Source organism: Mastigoproctus giganteus, chromosome 4, assembly GCF_048544385.1.
Source record: "Mastigoproctus giganteus isolate SK-2022 chromosome 4, ASM4854438v1, whole genome shotgun sequence".
Lineage (NCBI taxonomy): Eukaryota > Metazoa > Arthropoda > Arachnida > Uropygi > Thelyphonidae > Mastigoproctus > Mastigoproctus giganteus.
Window position 1 is genome coordinate 242,948,825 of NC_143578.1, and position 19,125 is coordinate 242,967,949.

General features: G+C 36.7%; 1 protein-coding gene across 4 annotated transcripts in view; it reads left to right on the plus strand.

Annotated features, from left to right (window-relative positions):
* stmA (Protein EFR3 homolog stmA) overlaps window positions 1-19,125 on the plus strand; it is a 227,380-nt gene that overhangs the window by 179,509 nt on the left and 28,746 nt on the right. For all 4 annotated transcript variants that reach the window (XM_090371261.1, XM_090371260.1, XM_090371258.1 and 1 more), the window contains exons 14-15: window positions 6,877-7,005; window positions 10,465-10,663. In XM_090371261.1, the coding sequence (XP_090227387.1) occupies window positions 6,877-7,005; window positions 10,465-10,663 (328 nt within the window). The remainder of the gene's footprint in view (window positions 1-6,876; window positions 7,006-10,464; window positions 10,664-19,125) is intronic.

The following is a 19,125-nucleotide window of genomic DNA, read 5'->3' on the forward strand; positions in this document are numbered from 1 at the left end:
TTCTTCGTAAGAGCAACCCTTTGTTCCATTCAGTGTGGGTCCATTAATTTTTATGTATCCCATGCTTTTTTTTCTCTGCCATGTGTCTCATTAGTTCATCTGACATCCATTTAGGCCTAAACCTTGAACAATATTTCTTAGTTGATATGTAAAGCCTAGTAGCTTCCAAGATAAGTTCTTTGAATGCTTCCCATTTTGAATTTGCTGTTGGTAACGTCATCAGTTGGTCCCACTGTATAGAATTTAAATACTGTCTCAGACCATCGTAGTCACCTTTACGAAAACAATAACCCTTCCCTTTACCCCTGATGGTTATTTACTCTTTGAGTAAATCCCACTTCAATACATTGTGATAACTGCCACCTAGTGGTTCCTTTACCTGCAGATTCTTAATGCATGAAGAATCACTACTGATAATCAAATCAAGTATATTACTCCCTCTAGTTGCCTCCTGAACAAGCTGATGTAGAAAACAATCATCCAATAAATCCACAAAAGCCTTGTTAGTGTGTGAGTGATCAACCCACAAATTCCAATCAATCCAATCAAATGAGGAGGAAGAAGAAGAAGAAGAAGAAGAGTTGGTTCTATGAGATTGAAGTTGGACAGTAAAAGGATGCTGACTGGTTGTGCCACATGTTTGGACTGGTTTGGAAAAGAGCAGGAATTATAAGGACAGTGTCCATGGATTCTATTTCTGTTACATGCCTTTTCTATAGAATGTCTGAGACAGAGAGGAGAGAGACATCTGTTGGAGATGTCATTACTTAACATAACTACTCTCTTTTGAATGGAATCTAGAAGCCTGAGAGCAATTTTGGGGGCACTGCCCAAGATGTGTGAACAATATTCCATAGGGTGCATATACGATTTGTACAGAGTGAACAACTATTTGAAAGATAAGTAAAGCCAAGCTTGAAAGATAAAACCCAGTTTATCAGATGCAGAGGAAGCAATATTTTCAATGTGCTTGTGTCGAGAGAGATTAGAAGTTAAGGTAATCCCTAATCGCATTATGTGATCTTGTCTAGAAATCTAAGTATTGTTGAGATGAGCATACGAGCAAAAAGAATCCCTTTTGTGAGATATAAGACAGGACTGAGTTTTAGAAGGATTGAAATCTAAGTTATCTTTTCCCCACTGGAGATCAGTATTTAAAGAATTGAGAGTGGATATTTAAGAAGTTGAAGCAGTTTGTGTAGGGGCAAGGTTTCTCAAACTGGAAGGTGGAATGCAATGTACTACTATTATCAGCAAAACAGTGATCATTCGTGTATTAAGAATTTGCAGATAAAGGAACCACTAGGTGGCAGTGATCACAGTGTACTGATGTGGGATTTACTTAACGATATAATTACCATCAGTTGTAAAGGAAAGGGTTTTTGCTTCCGTAAAGGTGAGTACAGTGGTCTCAGAAAGTTTTTAAATTCTGTACAGTGGAATAAACTGACGATGTTACCAACAGTAAATTCTGAGTGGGAAGCATTCAAGGAATTAATTGTGGATGCTACTAAAAGTTTCATACTTATTAAGAAATATTGTTCAAAGTTTAGGCCAAAATGATTATCTAATGAACTAATGAGACTCGTAACAGAGAAGAAAAATGCATGGGATGCATATAAATTATCAAGCGACTCAGAAGCCTATGGCAGATATAAGCTAGTCTGTAATCAGGTCACAAAGGAGGTTAGGCAGACGAAGGCAGGTTACGAGAAATCCTTGGCAAAAGATGCTAAGAAGAACAGCAAGGATTTCTTTACTTATATAAACTCTAAAAGGAAGGGAATGAATCTGATTGGTCCACTTGACATCAGTGGTTTGACTGTTGATGATCCTGCTCAGAGAGCAAACAAACTGAATGAGTATTTTGCATCTACATTCACACATGAGGAATTATTAAGGTTTGAAAATGGCAGAAGGTTATCAAATTGTAGCAGGATACTTAATGATTTTGTAATAACTGAGAGCAAAGTGGAGGAGAAATTGTTGAAGTTGAAGTTAAACAGAAAAGCACCTGGGGTGGATGGGATCTATTCAGTTATATTAAAGGAGGCGGCAAAGCAACTAAGCAAACCCTTAGCCATAATTATGAGAGCATCCTTGGATTCAGGGAAGGTTCCCACGGACTGGAGATGTGCAAATGTATCCCCAATTCACATCTATCAATGAATAGATTTCCGCACATCTATCAATGAATAGATGTGCGGAAATTTGCCTTTAGCCAGTGGGTGGTAAATTGCTGGAACAAACTTCCATCTGTCATTGTGGAAGTTGATAGGTTGAATAAATTTAAGGAGGAACTGGACAGGCATTTGGAGGGAATGATGTGTTTTTTTTTTTTTTTTTTTTGGCTGATGCTGCATAAGCTCATACACATGCTTTCTTGCATCACATGCCACTACTACTACTACTATTAGTACAGGTCAACAGAGTACTACTGCAACAGGGATCGAAGGGTGACACGAGTAATTACAGACCAGTTAGTTTAACTTCTGTTCCGGGTAAAATAATGGAGTCACTGGTTAAAGATGCATTGCAGGATCATCTAGACAAGACTGCAGCAATAATTCAGACACAGCGTGGGTTTGTTAAGGGAAAGTCTTGTCTTACAAATTTGATAGGATATTATGATGTGGTTACAAAGGAACTGGTTGCAAAAAATAATTTTGATATCATATATTTGGATTTCAGGAAAGCTTTTGACACTGTTGCGCATGGAAGACTACTGTACAAATTGGAGCAAAATGGTATTAAGGGTAAGTTGCTACAATGGATAAAAGGATGGTTAAGTGGGAGAAGACAGAGGGTGGTAATCAATGGGTGCTGCTCTTCGTGGACTAATGTTATTAGTGGAGTCCCACAGGGTTCGGTGTTAGGTCCACTGTTGTTTTGTATATTTATCAATGATATTGATGAAGGTATATCAGGCTTAATGTCGAAGTTTGCAGATGATACAAAGGTTGGCAGGGTTGTTAATTACAGTAATGGCAGTGTGCTACTGCAACAGGACCTAGATAATTTGGGCAGATGGGCTAAGAAGTGGCAACTGAAGTTTAACCTTGACAAATGCAAAGTACTGCATATGGGTAGAAGTAACCCCAGAGAAACGTACCAACTGTGTGGTACGTTTAATATATGGTGGTAGAAAATGAAAAAGACCTGGGAGTAATTGTGCATGCAGATATGAAGTTTTCTGAGCAATGCAGACAGGTGCCAGGGCAGAACATGGGGTTTTGTCAATGATATATAGGAATTTTGCCTATACAGATTATCCCTCTGTATAAGGCAATGGTCAGGCCATGCCTTGAGTATTGCGTACAGGTCTGGAGGCCTCATTTTAGGAAGGATGTAGATTTACTTGAGCGTGTACAGAGAAGGGCAACAAGATTGGTGAGGGGAATGAAGGGATCCTCTTACCAAGAGAGGCTTAAGTTCTGCAAATTGCAGTGGCTGGAGACTAAGCACCTGCGCGGTGATCTGATTGAGGTGTATAAGGCCTTGAATGGGTTGAGCACGCTGAATTCTGATGGGATCCTTCCACTTGTTCAGATTACGAACCTAAGGGGGCATAAATTCAAATTAAGAAAAGACAGATGTAGATTAGATGTGCGGAAATTTGCCTTTAGCCAGTGGGTGGTTAATTGCTGGAACAAACTTCCATCTGTCATTGTGGAAGTTGATAGGTTGAATAAATTTAAGGAGGAACTGGACAGACATTTGGAGGGAATGGTGTGTTTTTTTTTTTTTTTTTTGGCTGATGCTGCATAAGCTCATACACTTGCTTTCTTGCATCACATGCCACTACTACTACTACAGTGGCATAGGATTTCTAGTCAATGGAAAAGGTCATTAATATACAAGAGAAAAAGAGTGGAATAAAGAACTGAATCTTAGGAAATTTCTGCATTGGAGAAGTTAGAAGACAGAAAGCCATCTCCCATCACCTGCAGTGTGCATTCAGAGAGAAAACTGAATACCCAATTACAAAAAACAGCTAGCAAACCATAAGATGGAAGCTTATTTAGAAGACCTTTACACCAAACATGATCAAAAGCGTTTGAAATGTCAAGAATGACTTCTTGAGTTTCACCAAACTTTTTCATTGAATTTGTCCATAGATGAGTAACATAAGCCAGTATATCACCAGTAAATTGACACTGATTGAATCCATACTGATTATCATTGATCAACTAATTTTGAAGGTTTCTAGGCAATGTGAGTTGGCAGTTAATGAATTTCTCCATTGCTTTAGAAAGAGTAGAAGTGCAATGGGACAATAATTGGATGAGAGGCATTTGTCACCCTTTTTAGGAACTGGCTGGATATGAGCAAATTTCCAAGCAGAAGTAAAAACACCTTTGGAATAAGGAAGTGAAAAAAAGGCGGCAAAGAACAGGAGTAAGTTTCAGGAGCACAGGTTTTGAGAACAAGTGGAGAAATACCATCAGGACTTGGATCTTTTGTAGCATCAAGATTGATCAAAATCCTTCTGACATCTTTTTAGATGGAAGACCACAGGAGGCATTGATTGGAGTGTACTTGGAATGGTGGGAGGTGGTCTACCAATATCATCAATACACGAGTTGGAAAAAAAAACAAGATGTTAGCAGGTCAGCTCTAACTTTGGCTGAAATTGCAATAGAACCATCTGATTTTGACAGAGATGGGAACAGAGATGAGCAAAAGAAGCAGCCAATGGTCTTGGCAAGAGACCTGAATGGTCAGCTATCATTTGGACAAGAAGCAAGTATACTACTCTTAGCCTGTTTAAAATCTAATTAGGACTGATTAATAACTGCTTTACAATTGTTGAGAGTTTTGGTGTGGGCAGAACACAAACCCGGAGATTTTGAAACAAGCCAATTACGATATGCAACATTCTTCTCTTGAAGAGCCTCTGTGCATTCATTGGAAAACCAACGTTTAGATAAAGGACAAGATTTTAAGGAGGGGTGTGGAATAAAGGATTCCATCCCTACCAAAATAATTTCATTGACTAAATCTCAGCAAAAACAGTAATTTGACCAAGGGAAAGAAATCACGCAGATCATCTCATTTTGCATTCTTTTAATGCCAAATAACACAAAGTTGAGAACTGCCACAAGAGAAAAGCTCCACAACCACAAAGTTGTGATCTGAAGTTCCTAGAGGACCACTCAGCTCAACTGTGTAGTGAAGGGTTGTTGTAAGAAAAAGATCAAGCATGTTGGCTATGTAGTTAGTACCAAATACTTAATCTGGTATTCTGGTAGGGAAATGAACAGTCTGCACAAGGTCATCTTGACCAGCTGGTTCCTGTGACTAGAAAACAGAAACCAGCTGGAGTTGTGAACTCTAAAATCACTAAGGAAAATTATTCAAGTTTCAAAGAGAGGAAGTCAGGGTTCCAAGTGATTATTGGACTTGGAGAATGATAGAGGCAACAAACGAAATTGACAGAATGTGGTAGAAAGATTTTAAGCCAGAGAAGATCAAAAAGAGGAGACACCTCTAAGAGGGAATATCAGAGCAGATATATGCACAAATACAAAGCGAATGAATCATAGCGAATAATTAGAACAACTGAAATAAGCAGTGTTTAAATCAACCAATAATTGGGAGTCTGTCAGAAAAGGTATGTAAGGTTTGGTAGACTGCACATGGAAATGGACATCTTTTATGAAAGGTGGAGAGGACATGCATTGCGAAGTAATGAAATTTTTGGATATGACACACACACACAGCAAGAATATATCCAGCTCCTTGACATGATGTGGTCTGGACAATGTCAAAGAGTTCCAAGTAGTGTGTATGCCCCCTGCATACACACTACTTGGACTCCTTCCAGTCACTATCTGGAAGAGTAAAGACAGAAAGATTATACACTAGCTGATCTGGAAGCCTCCTAGAGAGTTACCAATAGGTTTGGTCCAATGGACTATCTAGCAGCTGGTGTGTGAACACTGTTTTAGAACTGGAGACTAAACACTGGTTCCACCACTTCAAGCCTCCAATAAGCAGAGGGGTGGCATTCCTCTGTGTGGTGTCAGCACCACCCCTCATTCCCTGCTACTTTGGTTCGTACCTGGGCGGCCAGCTCCAGTATACTAGGTGCTGTATTTCAGGACTTGCACATGGTGGTTATATACCCATGGTTAGTGACAGTCGCACCATCGTGGGCGCCTCCGTAGCCAGGTGGGAAGGAGCAGCAGTGCGTAGCACACGCTTCTTGATTAGACCGGGGTTCGGGCCCGTCACCACCAAATACGGAGGATACGGAAAGGTCAGGGAATGACCACTGCATATCCCGGAGTAATATGGCCTTAGTTGCTAGTGCCCCTAAAAACCAAATAACAAACAAACAAGCACCATCGTGAAGGTACAAGTAGAGGATTCGGCTGTCGAGACTGACTGGATTTTGCTGAACTTTGGTCAAATAGACATGAGTATCAGAATCCATCAGCATTTTAGACTCCCAGTTGGTAAGTCCAGTTTGACATCCCTGAGAGGATGTCTGTGACAGCCTCAAGGACTGTTTGTTTAATTTGATTTGTTTAACATTCGAAATGCAGTGAATCCATGACCATTGGAGCCTTTCCATATTACAGACTTAATATTGGAAGCTCAATATTTAGTTTGTTTTGCTTCACATTAATGGTTATGTCGCTGTGGTAGGTTTTTCCATAATATAGTGATATTTCATGCAGTTTGGCAATCTAATTTTTCATTTGATATTTTACTAGTAATTTAAAAGCTTTTAAATTACTATTTATTACTTTTAAGTTTTGTTTAAGTTCTTTTCACTTCTCTTTATTACTTTTATAATTCTGTACTTTTATTAGATCCATTATCCATTTATAAGTTCGTACCTCTAATTTTTCATTTGATATTTTGCAGGAGCTTCCTGGTACCCAAGGAATATGTTCTAGTGAACATCGTGCATCTGTGCATTCACTAGTTGCAGGATTTATCCATCTTGTTGGTCACCTCACAGCTATTCCTGCTTTTTGTGCACATATTGATCAGGTAAGATTGGTCATTCTTAAATATAATTCTTATATTATAGATAGGCCAATTGTATTAACTCTTATACTTATTACCTCTTAATTATGTAGGAAAAGAATATCTTGTGTGATTTAAAAAAATGGACTTACTTCATTATTTAAAAATGAAGATAGTGTGTGGTGGGTCCATTGTGGAAATTTAAACTGATTTTTTTTTCATGTTATTAAAGAGAAAAAATAAAACTGAGCACTGTAAAAACCAATTAAAATAAGAAACTACTAATTAAAAAGATTAATAATGACAGATATATAAATACAGTGAGAGAATCAATTTGTAATTAAAATTACAGTAGAGTTATGTTAGATGGCTGTAATATATAAATAGAACAGCAGGGAATAAAGACAATGAAATTTTTTTTCTTTTTGTTTACCTGGGGGGAGGGGTCCCCAGTAACAGAGTATTTATTATCAGAGTTCCCACAGTTACAGAATTGCAAATAATATGTACATTATTACGAAAACATAAAAAATATAATAGTATCTATTTACTTTATTTTGATTAACATTGAAGTACCACACTACACGCTTGACTATTTTTGTCCCACTCTTCCTGCGAGTGTCCTGTTGACTCAATTCCCCTATCTACAGTCAGTTTCTCGTTTACTGTTGCTTATAGTAGATGATTTCTGATATTTTTGATAATTTTTACATTAAGTGAATTCATAGTTTTCTTATTTTTATTAACCATGCATTCAAAGCAAAGTGTTAATGATAAAAACATCACGAAAAAAAAGACTACCCAAAAGATTTGGTTTAGAGGTTTAACATCTAAACCAAAAGTTATGGTTTAGATGTTAAATTAGAAGTTATACATCGTAAAAGAAGTGGAGAACAAGTAATCAACATTGTAAAACTTAAAAATAGTGTAGCCTCAATAAACTTTACTTAACTTTACATTGTTCAACATATTATAATAAAAAAAGTCAAATAAAATAATGGCCTCATTTTTCAGTTCCTTCAATCCATTTTTTTTACTATGTACAAGTGCATAATACACATTACAAAAATTTGGTCGCTATTTTAAGTGGAATTTTCTGAATCAGTTATCCTCAGATAATGATGAGGACCCCTTATACATTAAAAAAAAATTATCTATTGGAAAAACAAACTTTTTAAGATGATTTTTTTAATGGTTTTAGAGGAGGGACAGAATTTTGTGCCAATCTAACATGAATCATTTTGATAATCTGATAAATTATGCAAAGCATCTAGAAGAGAAGGGAGAGGATGACAATGTCCTCTATTTGCATTGCATTGTGTGGGGTGTTAATGTGCACTGGAGCTCCCAGCTGGTACTAGAAGGAATAGTGAACATTGCTGAGTGATTTTAAACCGCCTATTTTCTTGTCAACTGTTTTATTGAAATCCATTTGTATGTGATGTAATCACATATAAATGGATTGAAATCCAAGTCTTTTGGGATTGAATATATTAAAGCCATATGTTTTGGAGGTTTCATTGTTCTAGCATGGTTTATATGCTTCTCTGTCTTTTTTTTTTTAACTTGTGATGCGTTTGTCCTACATAATGTTTTCCAGCTACAATCCAGTTCGTAAACATCTGTCATTGGGGAGGAGGGAGGACCCTAAGACTTCAGAAGGTGTTTGATTTTGGTTGCCTGAAGTAAACATTGGTATTGTCTTTTTGTATATCTCCACCACCCAGGGACGCGTAACAGTGTTATCTATTACCAAGTAGTGGGGAGGGAAAATAAAATTGGGCTCATCTGAGGAAACTGCCATTGCTAAAGTTATCAGTGATGCATACTGTTATTTTACCAACAAATTACATAGGATGTTGATTATGAATGAGAATGGTTTTTACAAGGTCGAGTTTCTGTTTTCTTAAATTGTTAGGATACTTGCTCTCGGGTCTCAGAGACCCATGTCATTAAACCCCTTATTTAATGGAAGGATTTAATTCAACACTGATAGCATATTAATAGATTTCTTGAAAATGGTTGTTAAGTTGTTAACTTGTGTGTGTGTGTGTGTGTGTGTGTGTGTGTGTGTGTGTTCCCAGTGATCAATTTAACATTATCGTCCATGTTGTTTTGTTTGTAAGAAGTTTTCATTCAGGCCTCCCTCACCCAGTGGCCACATATGACAAAATCATTGGCATACTGACCCACAAATTTGAGGATGGAGAATGGCTGGGTGTTCTAACTAGGACATGAACACTTATGCAAGTAATGGGAAAAGAGATTATCCATACTAACTTCCCTTTTTTGGGTTTAGATCTGGAGCCTCCCTTTCCCCAAACGAAAAACAGGCTTGCCCTACAGTTAGATTCAGGCTCCTTTATTGTCATTGGCTGTAGCCGAGGTATCACTTTTTAGTAAAAGTGTCTAATTTGTCCCCTGTCCTTAATGTTATATTTAGGCACTTATCAATTTCAGAATGATGAATAAAACTAAAATAATAATTTGATTAAAAAATTTTGGCAAATGAAAAGATCATTGTATAAATTAATCAGTCATTGTTATAATGTTTAACCAGATTTAGGGATTCTTGAAGAAAAAGTACAGTGGGTATAAAATAGTAAAAAAATGATATGTCTGAAACTTGGATCTACAGCAATAATTTAATATTGTCCCTATGAAGAAAGTATGACTGAAATTCATTAAATATTAAAGATTCCCTGCCCAAAAAACAAATTTATTTCCTCATTATGACATGACAACATTGGTGGCTATTGTAAGAATTATTTGGAATGAAAAAACCTACAGCTTGAATATCATAAGGTATTTAGAATTGGGATATGTATTTTTTTCCCTCCTATTTATATCCACGACATAGGAGAATATAGACAAAATTTCCTATTCAATTTCAATTGAGAGAATTCAGAGAATTTACAAGTTGATATGATACTACTGGACATGTTAACATTGGACTACAAATTTTGTGATATGTGAATTCTAATATGATTTGCAGAACAACTTTACACTGTACTTACATAGCCCTTTACAATATGCTTAATGCAGAAGAGTCGCTAGAAACATGTGCACTGATTTAAATTTTTTCTGAAAACAATGTATACACAAAACACATACTGATCTACATGATGAACCTGTATGGTGGTAGTGTGATCTCATAAAACTTAATGAACAACCTCAAGTTTTCTCCCTTTTATTTGGTGAAAAAATTATAAACAGATATTAGAAAGTCACATTTTAATCGAGATAAGAAACTTCATTTTTCCATGTAAAAATTATTTTTTTTATATGGAATCTATTTTTTGTCTGAAAACAGACAAAAAATAGTAGTGGGTATAAAAATTTCTTCAGGATACTGGTCCAAGCAAGAAGTTTAATTATAAATTAATTATTGTCTTACTTTTCAGTTCTTGCTGTGATATTAATTTTTATGAATCAGAATATATATATTTTTTTGTAACAATTATTTTTCCTTCCTATATATAGGTTATTAAAGCACGAAGAGGTAAAACACCCTACCTTTTACCTGAAGGGCAGCTAAAATCAGGTGCTGTTACTTCTCCTTCTGACATAACTGAAGACTTGCTGTTTGATAAGGGAGTTGTGGCTGAAGCATTGCGTAGTAGTGGGCAAGATACTTCTCGTTTGCTTACACCATATATACCTCGGCATTTAGGAACAACAGGTTAGAATTTATAGTCTTAATTTTTTTTAAAAAAATTTAATCTGTCACAACTCATGGGACAAATACACACAAAAACATATATTCATGCCATATCAGTATCATTATTGATACATAAAAAATTATAAAGAAATCAGTAAAGTAAATCATTAAAATTATTATTTTTATGGGTTTTTATATATATATGCTTGACTTCATTAATAAGTTGTTTGTTATGCAGAGGACAGATACACATTAAGTTCTAAAAAGTAGTGATCTTTGATGTAATTGTATTGAAGGCACTAGTGGAGGATGTTATGTAATTGGAGTAAGTGACAGTTTTGCATTTCAAGTGTTGAATTTGTCACAATTCATGTTTGAAGTCACTTGTCATTACTGGCTCATGCTGTATACTATCGAACTGCATTTGTTCTGTTTTTTCAATGGAATCTTACTTGGAAACAGTCTTAACAGTGATCGTCAATAAAAATTTGTTGAAAAAGTCCCTAGCACTAACCGTCCATACACCCCACCACTGCCAATCTTATAAACTACAAGAGACTCAGAGCCAAGGCCCGTCACATTAGGAAGAAAGCTAAAAGAGAATCTTGGATTCGATTTGCGAGCTCGATTAATAAAAATACTGATTCAAGAATAATATGACGTAAAATAAAACAACTAAATGGCAAAGTTCCCCCATTATCCTCCCCACTTCTCAACTGGAATGGGCAGGATCTCTCTTCTCCTACAGATATAGTGAATGCCCTAGGGACTGTTTTCTCACAGTTATCTGCCTCAACAGCATATGATCTATCATTCCAGAAGATCAAAGTATTAGCTGAAAAGTCCAAACTGAACTTCAGACCTACGAGTAAATGTTCTTTACCCTATAATCAGCCGCTTACAATGCTTGAACTTCAAGAAGCCATATCTACTTCAAAACACAGTGCTGCAGGCCCTGACGGAATATACTACATAATGCTCCAACACTTAGATAAAGAATCAGTCTCTTCACTGCTCACGTTTTTCAGTCGCATCACTCCTATATAATAGCAATTCCCAAACCAGGAAAAGATCATTCCATTCCTGAAAACTATAGACCTATTTCTCTCACCAGCTGTTAAGTAAAACCCTGGAAAAAATAATTCACCGTCGACTTACTTGGTTTCAGGAAAAATCGATCAGCCCTGGATCTCGTGGTCAAAGCGGAAACAAACATCAGGAATGCATTCATTCGAAGTTCATTTGATGTAGAAAAAGCCTTCGACACCACATGGCGTTTTGGTATCCTGAGAGATCTGCATTCCCTTGATCTGAGAGGCCACTTACAATATTTCATATTGAATTTCCTTCAGCACAGATCCTTTCAAGTCCGATACCGACAAGTTCTCTCCCAAACATATATACAAGAAGAAGGGGTCCCACAAGGCTCTGTGCTCAGTGCCACCTCATTCGCAATAAGAATAAATCACATGACTAAAAATATGCCCAGCACTGTGAATTCATACCTCTATGCCAATGATCTCACTTTTTCTTGCAGTTCTCTAAACATGACCTTCATTGAGCGGCAGCTCCAAATTTCAATTAATAATATTCAGTTATGGATGACAGAATGGACATCAACTGTCTTGTTCAAAATCTAAAGTAGTTCACTTCTGTAACAAACGGAAGATGCATCCAGATCCAGAGATACACTTAACAAACCAGCCTATCTCAGTTGTGAACAGCATTCGTCTGCTTGGTCTGACTTTCGATAGTAAGTTGAACTTCATAGAGCACGTTAAACATCTAAAGACGTCTTGCCAGAAAAAAATGAACATACTCAGGGTCATTTCTTCTACATCATGGGGGTGCAGATCGGTACACGTTACTTCATTTGTATAGAGCCCTAATCAGATCTCGCCTTGACTACGGTGCCCCAGTGTATGATTCTGCTAGGGAGAGCGTGTTAGCACGACTTGCACCAATTCAACACTCTGCCCTGAGGATTTCTATAGGTGCTTATAGAACTTCACCAATTCAAAGTCTTTATATTGATACTCATGAACTTCCTCTAAGCCTTAGGAGAAAGATGTTACTTCTTAACTATACAACTAAAATCCAAAGTCTACCTACTCATCCCATTAGGCCGATACTTAATGATCCAAAGTTCACAAAATTGTATAGAAATAAACCTAGGGCAATTCAGCCTTTTGCTCTCAGAGCTCAAACACTATCGGAAACTTGGAATATACATCCTGATAAAGTTTTTCAAGATTTAAGTAGTACGGATCCCCCATGGACGTCTATTAAACCACTCTGTGACAGTTATTTTTTAAACTGGGGAAAACACTCCCTTGCAAATGTTAATATACAACAACTCCATATTGCCCACACACAAAATTATCTGCATTTTTCAAAAATATACACTGATGGATCAAAATCTGAGAGTGGAGTGGGTGCATCGGCCGTTTTCCCTCATAAAACCTTCTCCGTATCACTTCCCAATGAATGCATCAGCTATACAGCTGAATTATATGCCATCAAACTTGCAGTAGAAAATATCCTCCATCTGTCCATCCATAAAAGCATGATATATACGGACTCCCAGAGTGCGATTATAGCTTTACAGAACAATTCTTCTCAAACACATCTTTTAATAAAGCTCATAAAATCCAAACTGATGCATCTTCAAGAACTCCAACGAGTGGCCATTTTCTGCTGGATCCCAGGCCATGCTGGGATACCAGGAAATGAATGTGCGGACTATGCTGCTAAACATCCATCCAACAGAGAATTATCACAGTATTACGTTCCATATCTTGACTACAAAAGTAACATTCGAAGAATGTGTAAAGAACAATGGAGAATTCAATGGCAAGCCCAAACGCACAATAAACTCCGCCAAATAAAACCTGAACAGCAACCATGGACCTCCAGCTTCCATATAAACAGGAGGGAGGAAGTAATCTTAACCAGAGCGCGAATTGGCCACAGTCATCTTACCCACCTTTATCTCCTCACAGGTAACGATCCTCCACAGTGCACACAGTGCAACTGTCCACTCACAATGAAGCATATTCTTATTGAGTGTACTTTATACACCACTGCCCGCCAAGTCTCTTTTAACTCTCTGCCAAGCCTTAAAGAACCTTTGACACTCTGCCACATATCACATCATAGGTAATGATGCTAATTTCTGGAGTTCTTTCATTTTACGAAAAAGATAGAATTATATGATCGTTTTTGAGTAGTGCCATCATAATCACCATGCATATGTAACATTCATAACGGTGATAGGTGCAATATGGCCTAAGTAGCCCTTGCACCAAAAAACAACAACAACCATCCATACAAAGCTGAACTTTTCAAGATAATAAAGAAATTTCATGAGTTGTGGATCAGTAAGAAATAGGAACATTAAAGGAATGTTCTTAAAGATGACACTTTAGACAAACATTAGAGAAATAGTTTTGCAGTCTCCAAATAACTCACTGTGGAAAATCAGCATTCAAAAGATATATCACTTGGTTCAGCTCATTTTGCTATAAGAATGAATGGAATTGAATTTATGTATTGCTAACGATGGAAGACATTGCCGACATTGTTTATTTGTTAATTATTCTGATAATAAATTGTATCTACCTTTGACCATTTTTAGGTTTACTTTTAAAATAAATATCCTGTATATTCCTGATTATATGAGAAGTATTGTGTTTTGCCGTAGGCAAGGGTAAAACTAATGATTTTCTTCAAAAATGTAGAAATAAGCTTAGTAAATCCTCAGGCAGTTCATCACATGCTTGTTTTTGATAAATTATTCCCTTTTCATGAAAAGTTAGTAATTCTTTTCAATCCATGCTAAATTTACTTGCATTGGAATATAGTCAAGTTTGTTGCTTTAATCAAAAGTGCATTAGTCAAACAGCACAAATTTTTATTTTTAATAAGCAAAAAGAAGTGCATGGTTGAGAGTATGCATAAACTCTAAAAAACAGTTATTTTACAACTGCATAACAGTAATTATAAAAAATTCAATTTGGTTGTAACAAGATTCGTACAGATTTGGTTACAGCTATAACTTTTCAATATAACTGTATAATTATATTTTTACTTGTTTTAATTTGTTTTAATACAGAGATGATTCAATCATTTTGCTTTGAAACACAGTTATTTTCATGCAGAAAAATAAGCAAAAAAATGTATTGTTTTTAATTAAAGTTACTTAACCGTTATCTAGATGAATATGAGAATCATCAAAAGTTACTTAAATAATCGAGGTGACTGTTATTTATTTCAGCATGTTAGAGAAAGCACAAGAGAAAAAATATCATTGACCTAATTCTCTTCAAGAATCCACGTAGTATCAAAAATATGACATTTCAAAAGCAAATGGTGGAGAGTTTCATAAAATAGATAGGAGCAAAAAAAAATTTTGTGGTGGTCATAAGAAAAGGCCAGTTCTTTAATTGCATCAAGGGGATTACAGTGGACTTGTGTATTTCTTGAGCTTTGTTAAACTGAGCTATTACTATAAGTATGCGCCATTTGGGACTAATGTATTAATAGTTAGTGTTCTGGGGATTTATCCTGAATGCCACAAACATATTTGTTTCAGTTAAAAAGAACTGGAAAAAGATGCCAATGTGAACAAAAGAAATATGCTAAATTGAATCACAAGAGGCTAATGCCATAACACTGCTCTGCATGATAACTATAAAAGGTATATAATATAAGACTTGCAAAAGCTAAGTATGAATAATCTCCGGAAAAGAGAACTAAGAACAGAAAAAAAAATGCATAAAAACAGAGTGAATAAAATATGAATGCATAAAAACAGAGAATATTTGCTAGGCCACATGAGTAAGAGAGGTGGTATAATTGCAAATTATATCACCTGTGTATAATCATCCAGATGTCATCATGCAGAGGTAGCTCTGCATGATGACATTTGGAATGCACCTCCACAACGACTGAACAGCAGGCACCTGATCTGGAATGATCCTTCACTATTTGAACTGGATACCCCAACCCATCTTGCTTGGCAGCAAGAATGGGATCTTAATTCTAATCAGATCCCCAACTCCCATCTTATTGACAGAGTGGACAAAAACTGTAGCAGAATTTGACCTTCTCAAAGATTTATGGAAGAAAATAAACCACTTCAGAAGAGATTGTGTTACTTGTGCCAAATCAGAACATAGATGAGGCTTTAGGGATTCTCCCCTCTGTGCTTGTGGAACTGTAGAAGATGCTTCACATATATTATCTGGCTGCACTTCCTGGCAGGGCCTCCCTGGAGGAATCACTGCTCTGCATAATTGTACCAATGAGGCATTAGATGCCTTGGACTAGTTCAATTCTTATTTTTTGTATTAGTATCTGTTAATTCTTATTATTTAGTCATCCATATTTACTATTTATCTTGGAGATCATTAATTATTGACTAATTACAGTTACTTACTTTGATTAATTACAACCTATAAATGTTATTTCATTTTTGTAAACTTTGTGCATGCACCTTTGTACTCAGTGCATTCAAAATAAATAAATAAATTACAAATTCAGCTAAATAGAGGTAGAGTTGAGTGGATATTTTGCAAAGATCTTTGCTATTGATGCCACATTAGCAGCATGGGGGAAGAGATGAATCAGGTTGAACCATTGTAAAGTGGTTGGATTTGACTTAAGACAAAAAAAACCAAAAACATCAACGTTTCCATCATTAACATCGGAACCCTTTAAAAATGGATAAAGTAAAGCTCTTGGAAAAGAGCTTAACACCTTTGATTGGAATATAGTGGGATTGGCCAAAATACAATGGATCAATAAGAGTTACTAGACATCAAAGGAGCAACTACTTTTCCAGTAGAAAAAACACCTAATACAGAGAAGGACCAGCACTAGTCATAAAAAAAGAACTGGGTTGATGTCATAACTGAAGTAGTAATAGCAGTGGCATTTGATGCAAGAAAGCAAGTGTATGAGCTTATGCAGCATCAGCCAAAAAAAAAAAAAAAAAAAAATCACACCATTCCCTCCAAATGCCTGTCCAGTTCCTCCTTAAATTTATTCAACCTATCAACTTCCACAATGACAGATGGAAGTTTGTTCCAGCAATTAACCACCCGCTGGCTAAAGGCAAATTTCCGCACATCTAATCTACATCTGTCTTTTCTTAATTTGAATTTATGCCCCCTTAGGTTCGTAATCTGAACAAGTGGAAGGATCCCATCAGAATTCAGCGTGCTCAACCCATTCAAGGCCTTATACACCTCAATCAGATCACCGCGCAGGTGCTTAGTCTCCAGCCACTGCAATTTGCAGAACTTAAGCCTCTCTTGGTAAGAGGATCCCTTCATTCCCCTCACCAATCTTGTTGCCCTTCTCTGTACACGCTCAAGTAAATCTACATCCTTCCTAAAATGAGGCCTCCAGACCTGTACGCAGTACTCAAGGCGTGGCCCGACCATTGCCTTATACAGAGGGATAATCACCTCCTTTTCCCTGCTAGCAAAATTCCTATATATCATTGACAAAACCCCATGACCTGCCCTGGCAGCCTTTCTTCATTGCTCAGAAAAACTTCATATCTGACTGCACAATTACTCCCAGGTCTTTTTCATTTTCTACCACCTTATATGTAGTACCACACAGTTGGTACGTTTCTCTGGGGTTACTTCTACCCATATGCAGTATTTGCATTTGTCAAGGTTAAACTTCAGTTGCCACTTCTTAGCCCATCTGCCCAAATTATCTAGATCCTGTTGCAGTAGCACACTGCCATTACTGTCATTAGCAACCCTGCCAACCTAGTAAGCTAGTCTCCCCAACGATAATGTCTATAAGACTGCAAACCCAAGAACAGAAACCAATGATAAAGATAATTCAGATCTATGCACCAGACCAATGCCACTAAGATGAGGAAAATAACCTCTTCTATAAACAACTCTAAGAATGTATAAATATAGTGCAAATGCATCAGGAATACATAGCTATATCTGAATAAATCAGATTATTAATAAAACGGCATCGTTTTAATTTATATCTCATATTGTGAATACCTTCACAACGAGTTGCCATGATATTGCACTACTTCGAATAAGTAACGCTTCACCTAAGGGCCAAATAGCCCTGAAACGGTGCCGTCTGGGTGGTGGTATCCATCTGAGAATAAGTAACATTAGTCTTCTCCTTAGGTGAAGCGTTACTTATTCGAAGTAGTGCAATATCATGGCAACTCGTTGTGAAGGTATTCACAATATGAGATATAAATTAAAACGATGCCGTTTTATTAATAATCTGATTTATTCAGATATAGCTATGTATTCCTGATGCATTTGCACTATATTTATACATAGTCTAGACTCCTTCATAGCTTGAGGCTTATGCCCTAAACGCTTGAGTCTAAATATATGATACACCATCAGGCATCTCTCATACTGTGGAGTTATACTTCATAACTGTTTTGCCATCATTGCATCACTCGGGTACCTACCCACCCACCGAAGAAGGGCCAAATAGCCCTGAAACGGTGCCGTCTGGGTGGTGGTATCCATCTGAGAATAAGTAACATTAGTCTTCTCCTTAGGTGAAGCGTTACTTATTCGAAGTAGTGCAATATCATGGCAACTCGTTGTGAAGGTATTCACAATATGAGATATAAATTAAAACGATGCCGTTTTATTAATAATCTGATTTATTCAGATATAGCTATGTATTCCTGATGCATTTGCACTATATTTATACATAGTCTAGACTCCTTCATAGCTTGAGGCTTATGCCCTAAACGCTTGAGTCTAAATATATGATACACCATCAGGCATCTCTCATACTGTGGAGTTATACTTCATAACTGTTTTGCCATCATTGCATCACTCGGGTACCTACCCACCCACCGAAGAAGGGCCAAATAGCCCTGAAACGGTGCCGTCTGGGTGGTGGTATCCATCTGAGAATAAGTAACATTAGTCTTCTCCTTAGGTGAAGCGTTACTTATTCGAAGTAGTGCAATATCATGGCAACTCGTTGTGAAGGTATTCACAATATGAGATATAAATTAAAACGATGCCGTTTTATTAATAATCTGATTTATTCAGATATAGCTATGTATTCCTGATGCATTTGCACTATATTTATACATAGTCTAGACTCCTTCATAGCTTGAGGCTTATGCCCTAAACGCTTGAGTCAACTCTAAGAACTAAATGCATCAAACAACAGACTTTCTAATAATCGTGGGGAACTTCAGTATGAAAATAGGAAGGTTCTTCACAGATTCAGAAGACATGATTTATAAATTCAGAAAAGGAAGAAGGAATGAAAGGGGAAAGGAGAAGACTTTATCAACTTCTCTTCAACTTCTCTTCTCTTTGACTTTATCAACTTCTACAGAAACAACAGACACACTTTTCTACCATGAGCCTCAACGCAAATACAAATACATCTGGGCACCTCCAGTCTCAATGACAAAAATCCTAAACAAAAGTGGACCAAGACTGAATTAC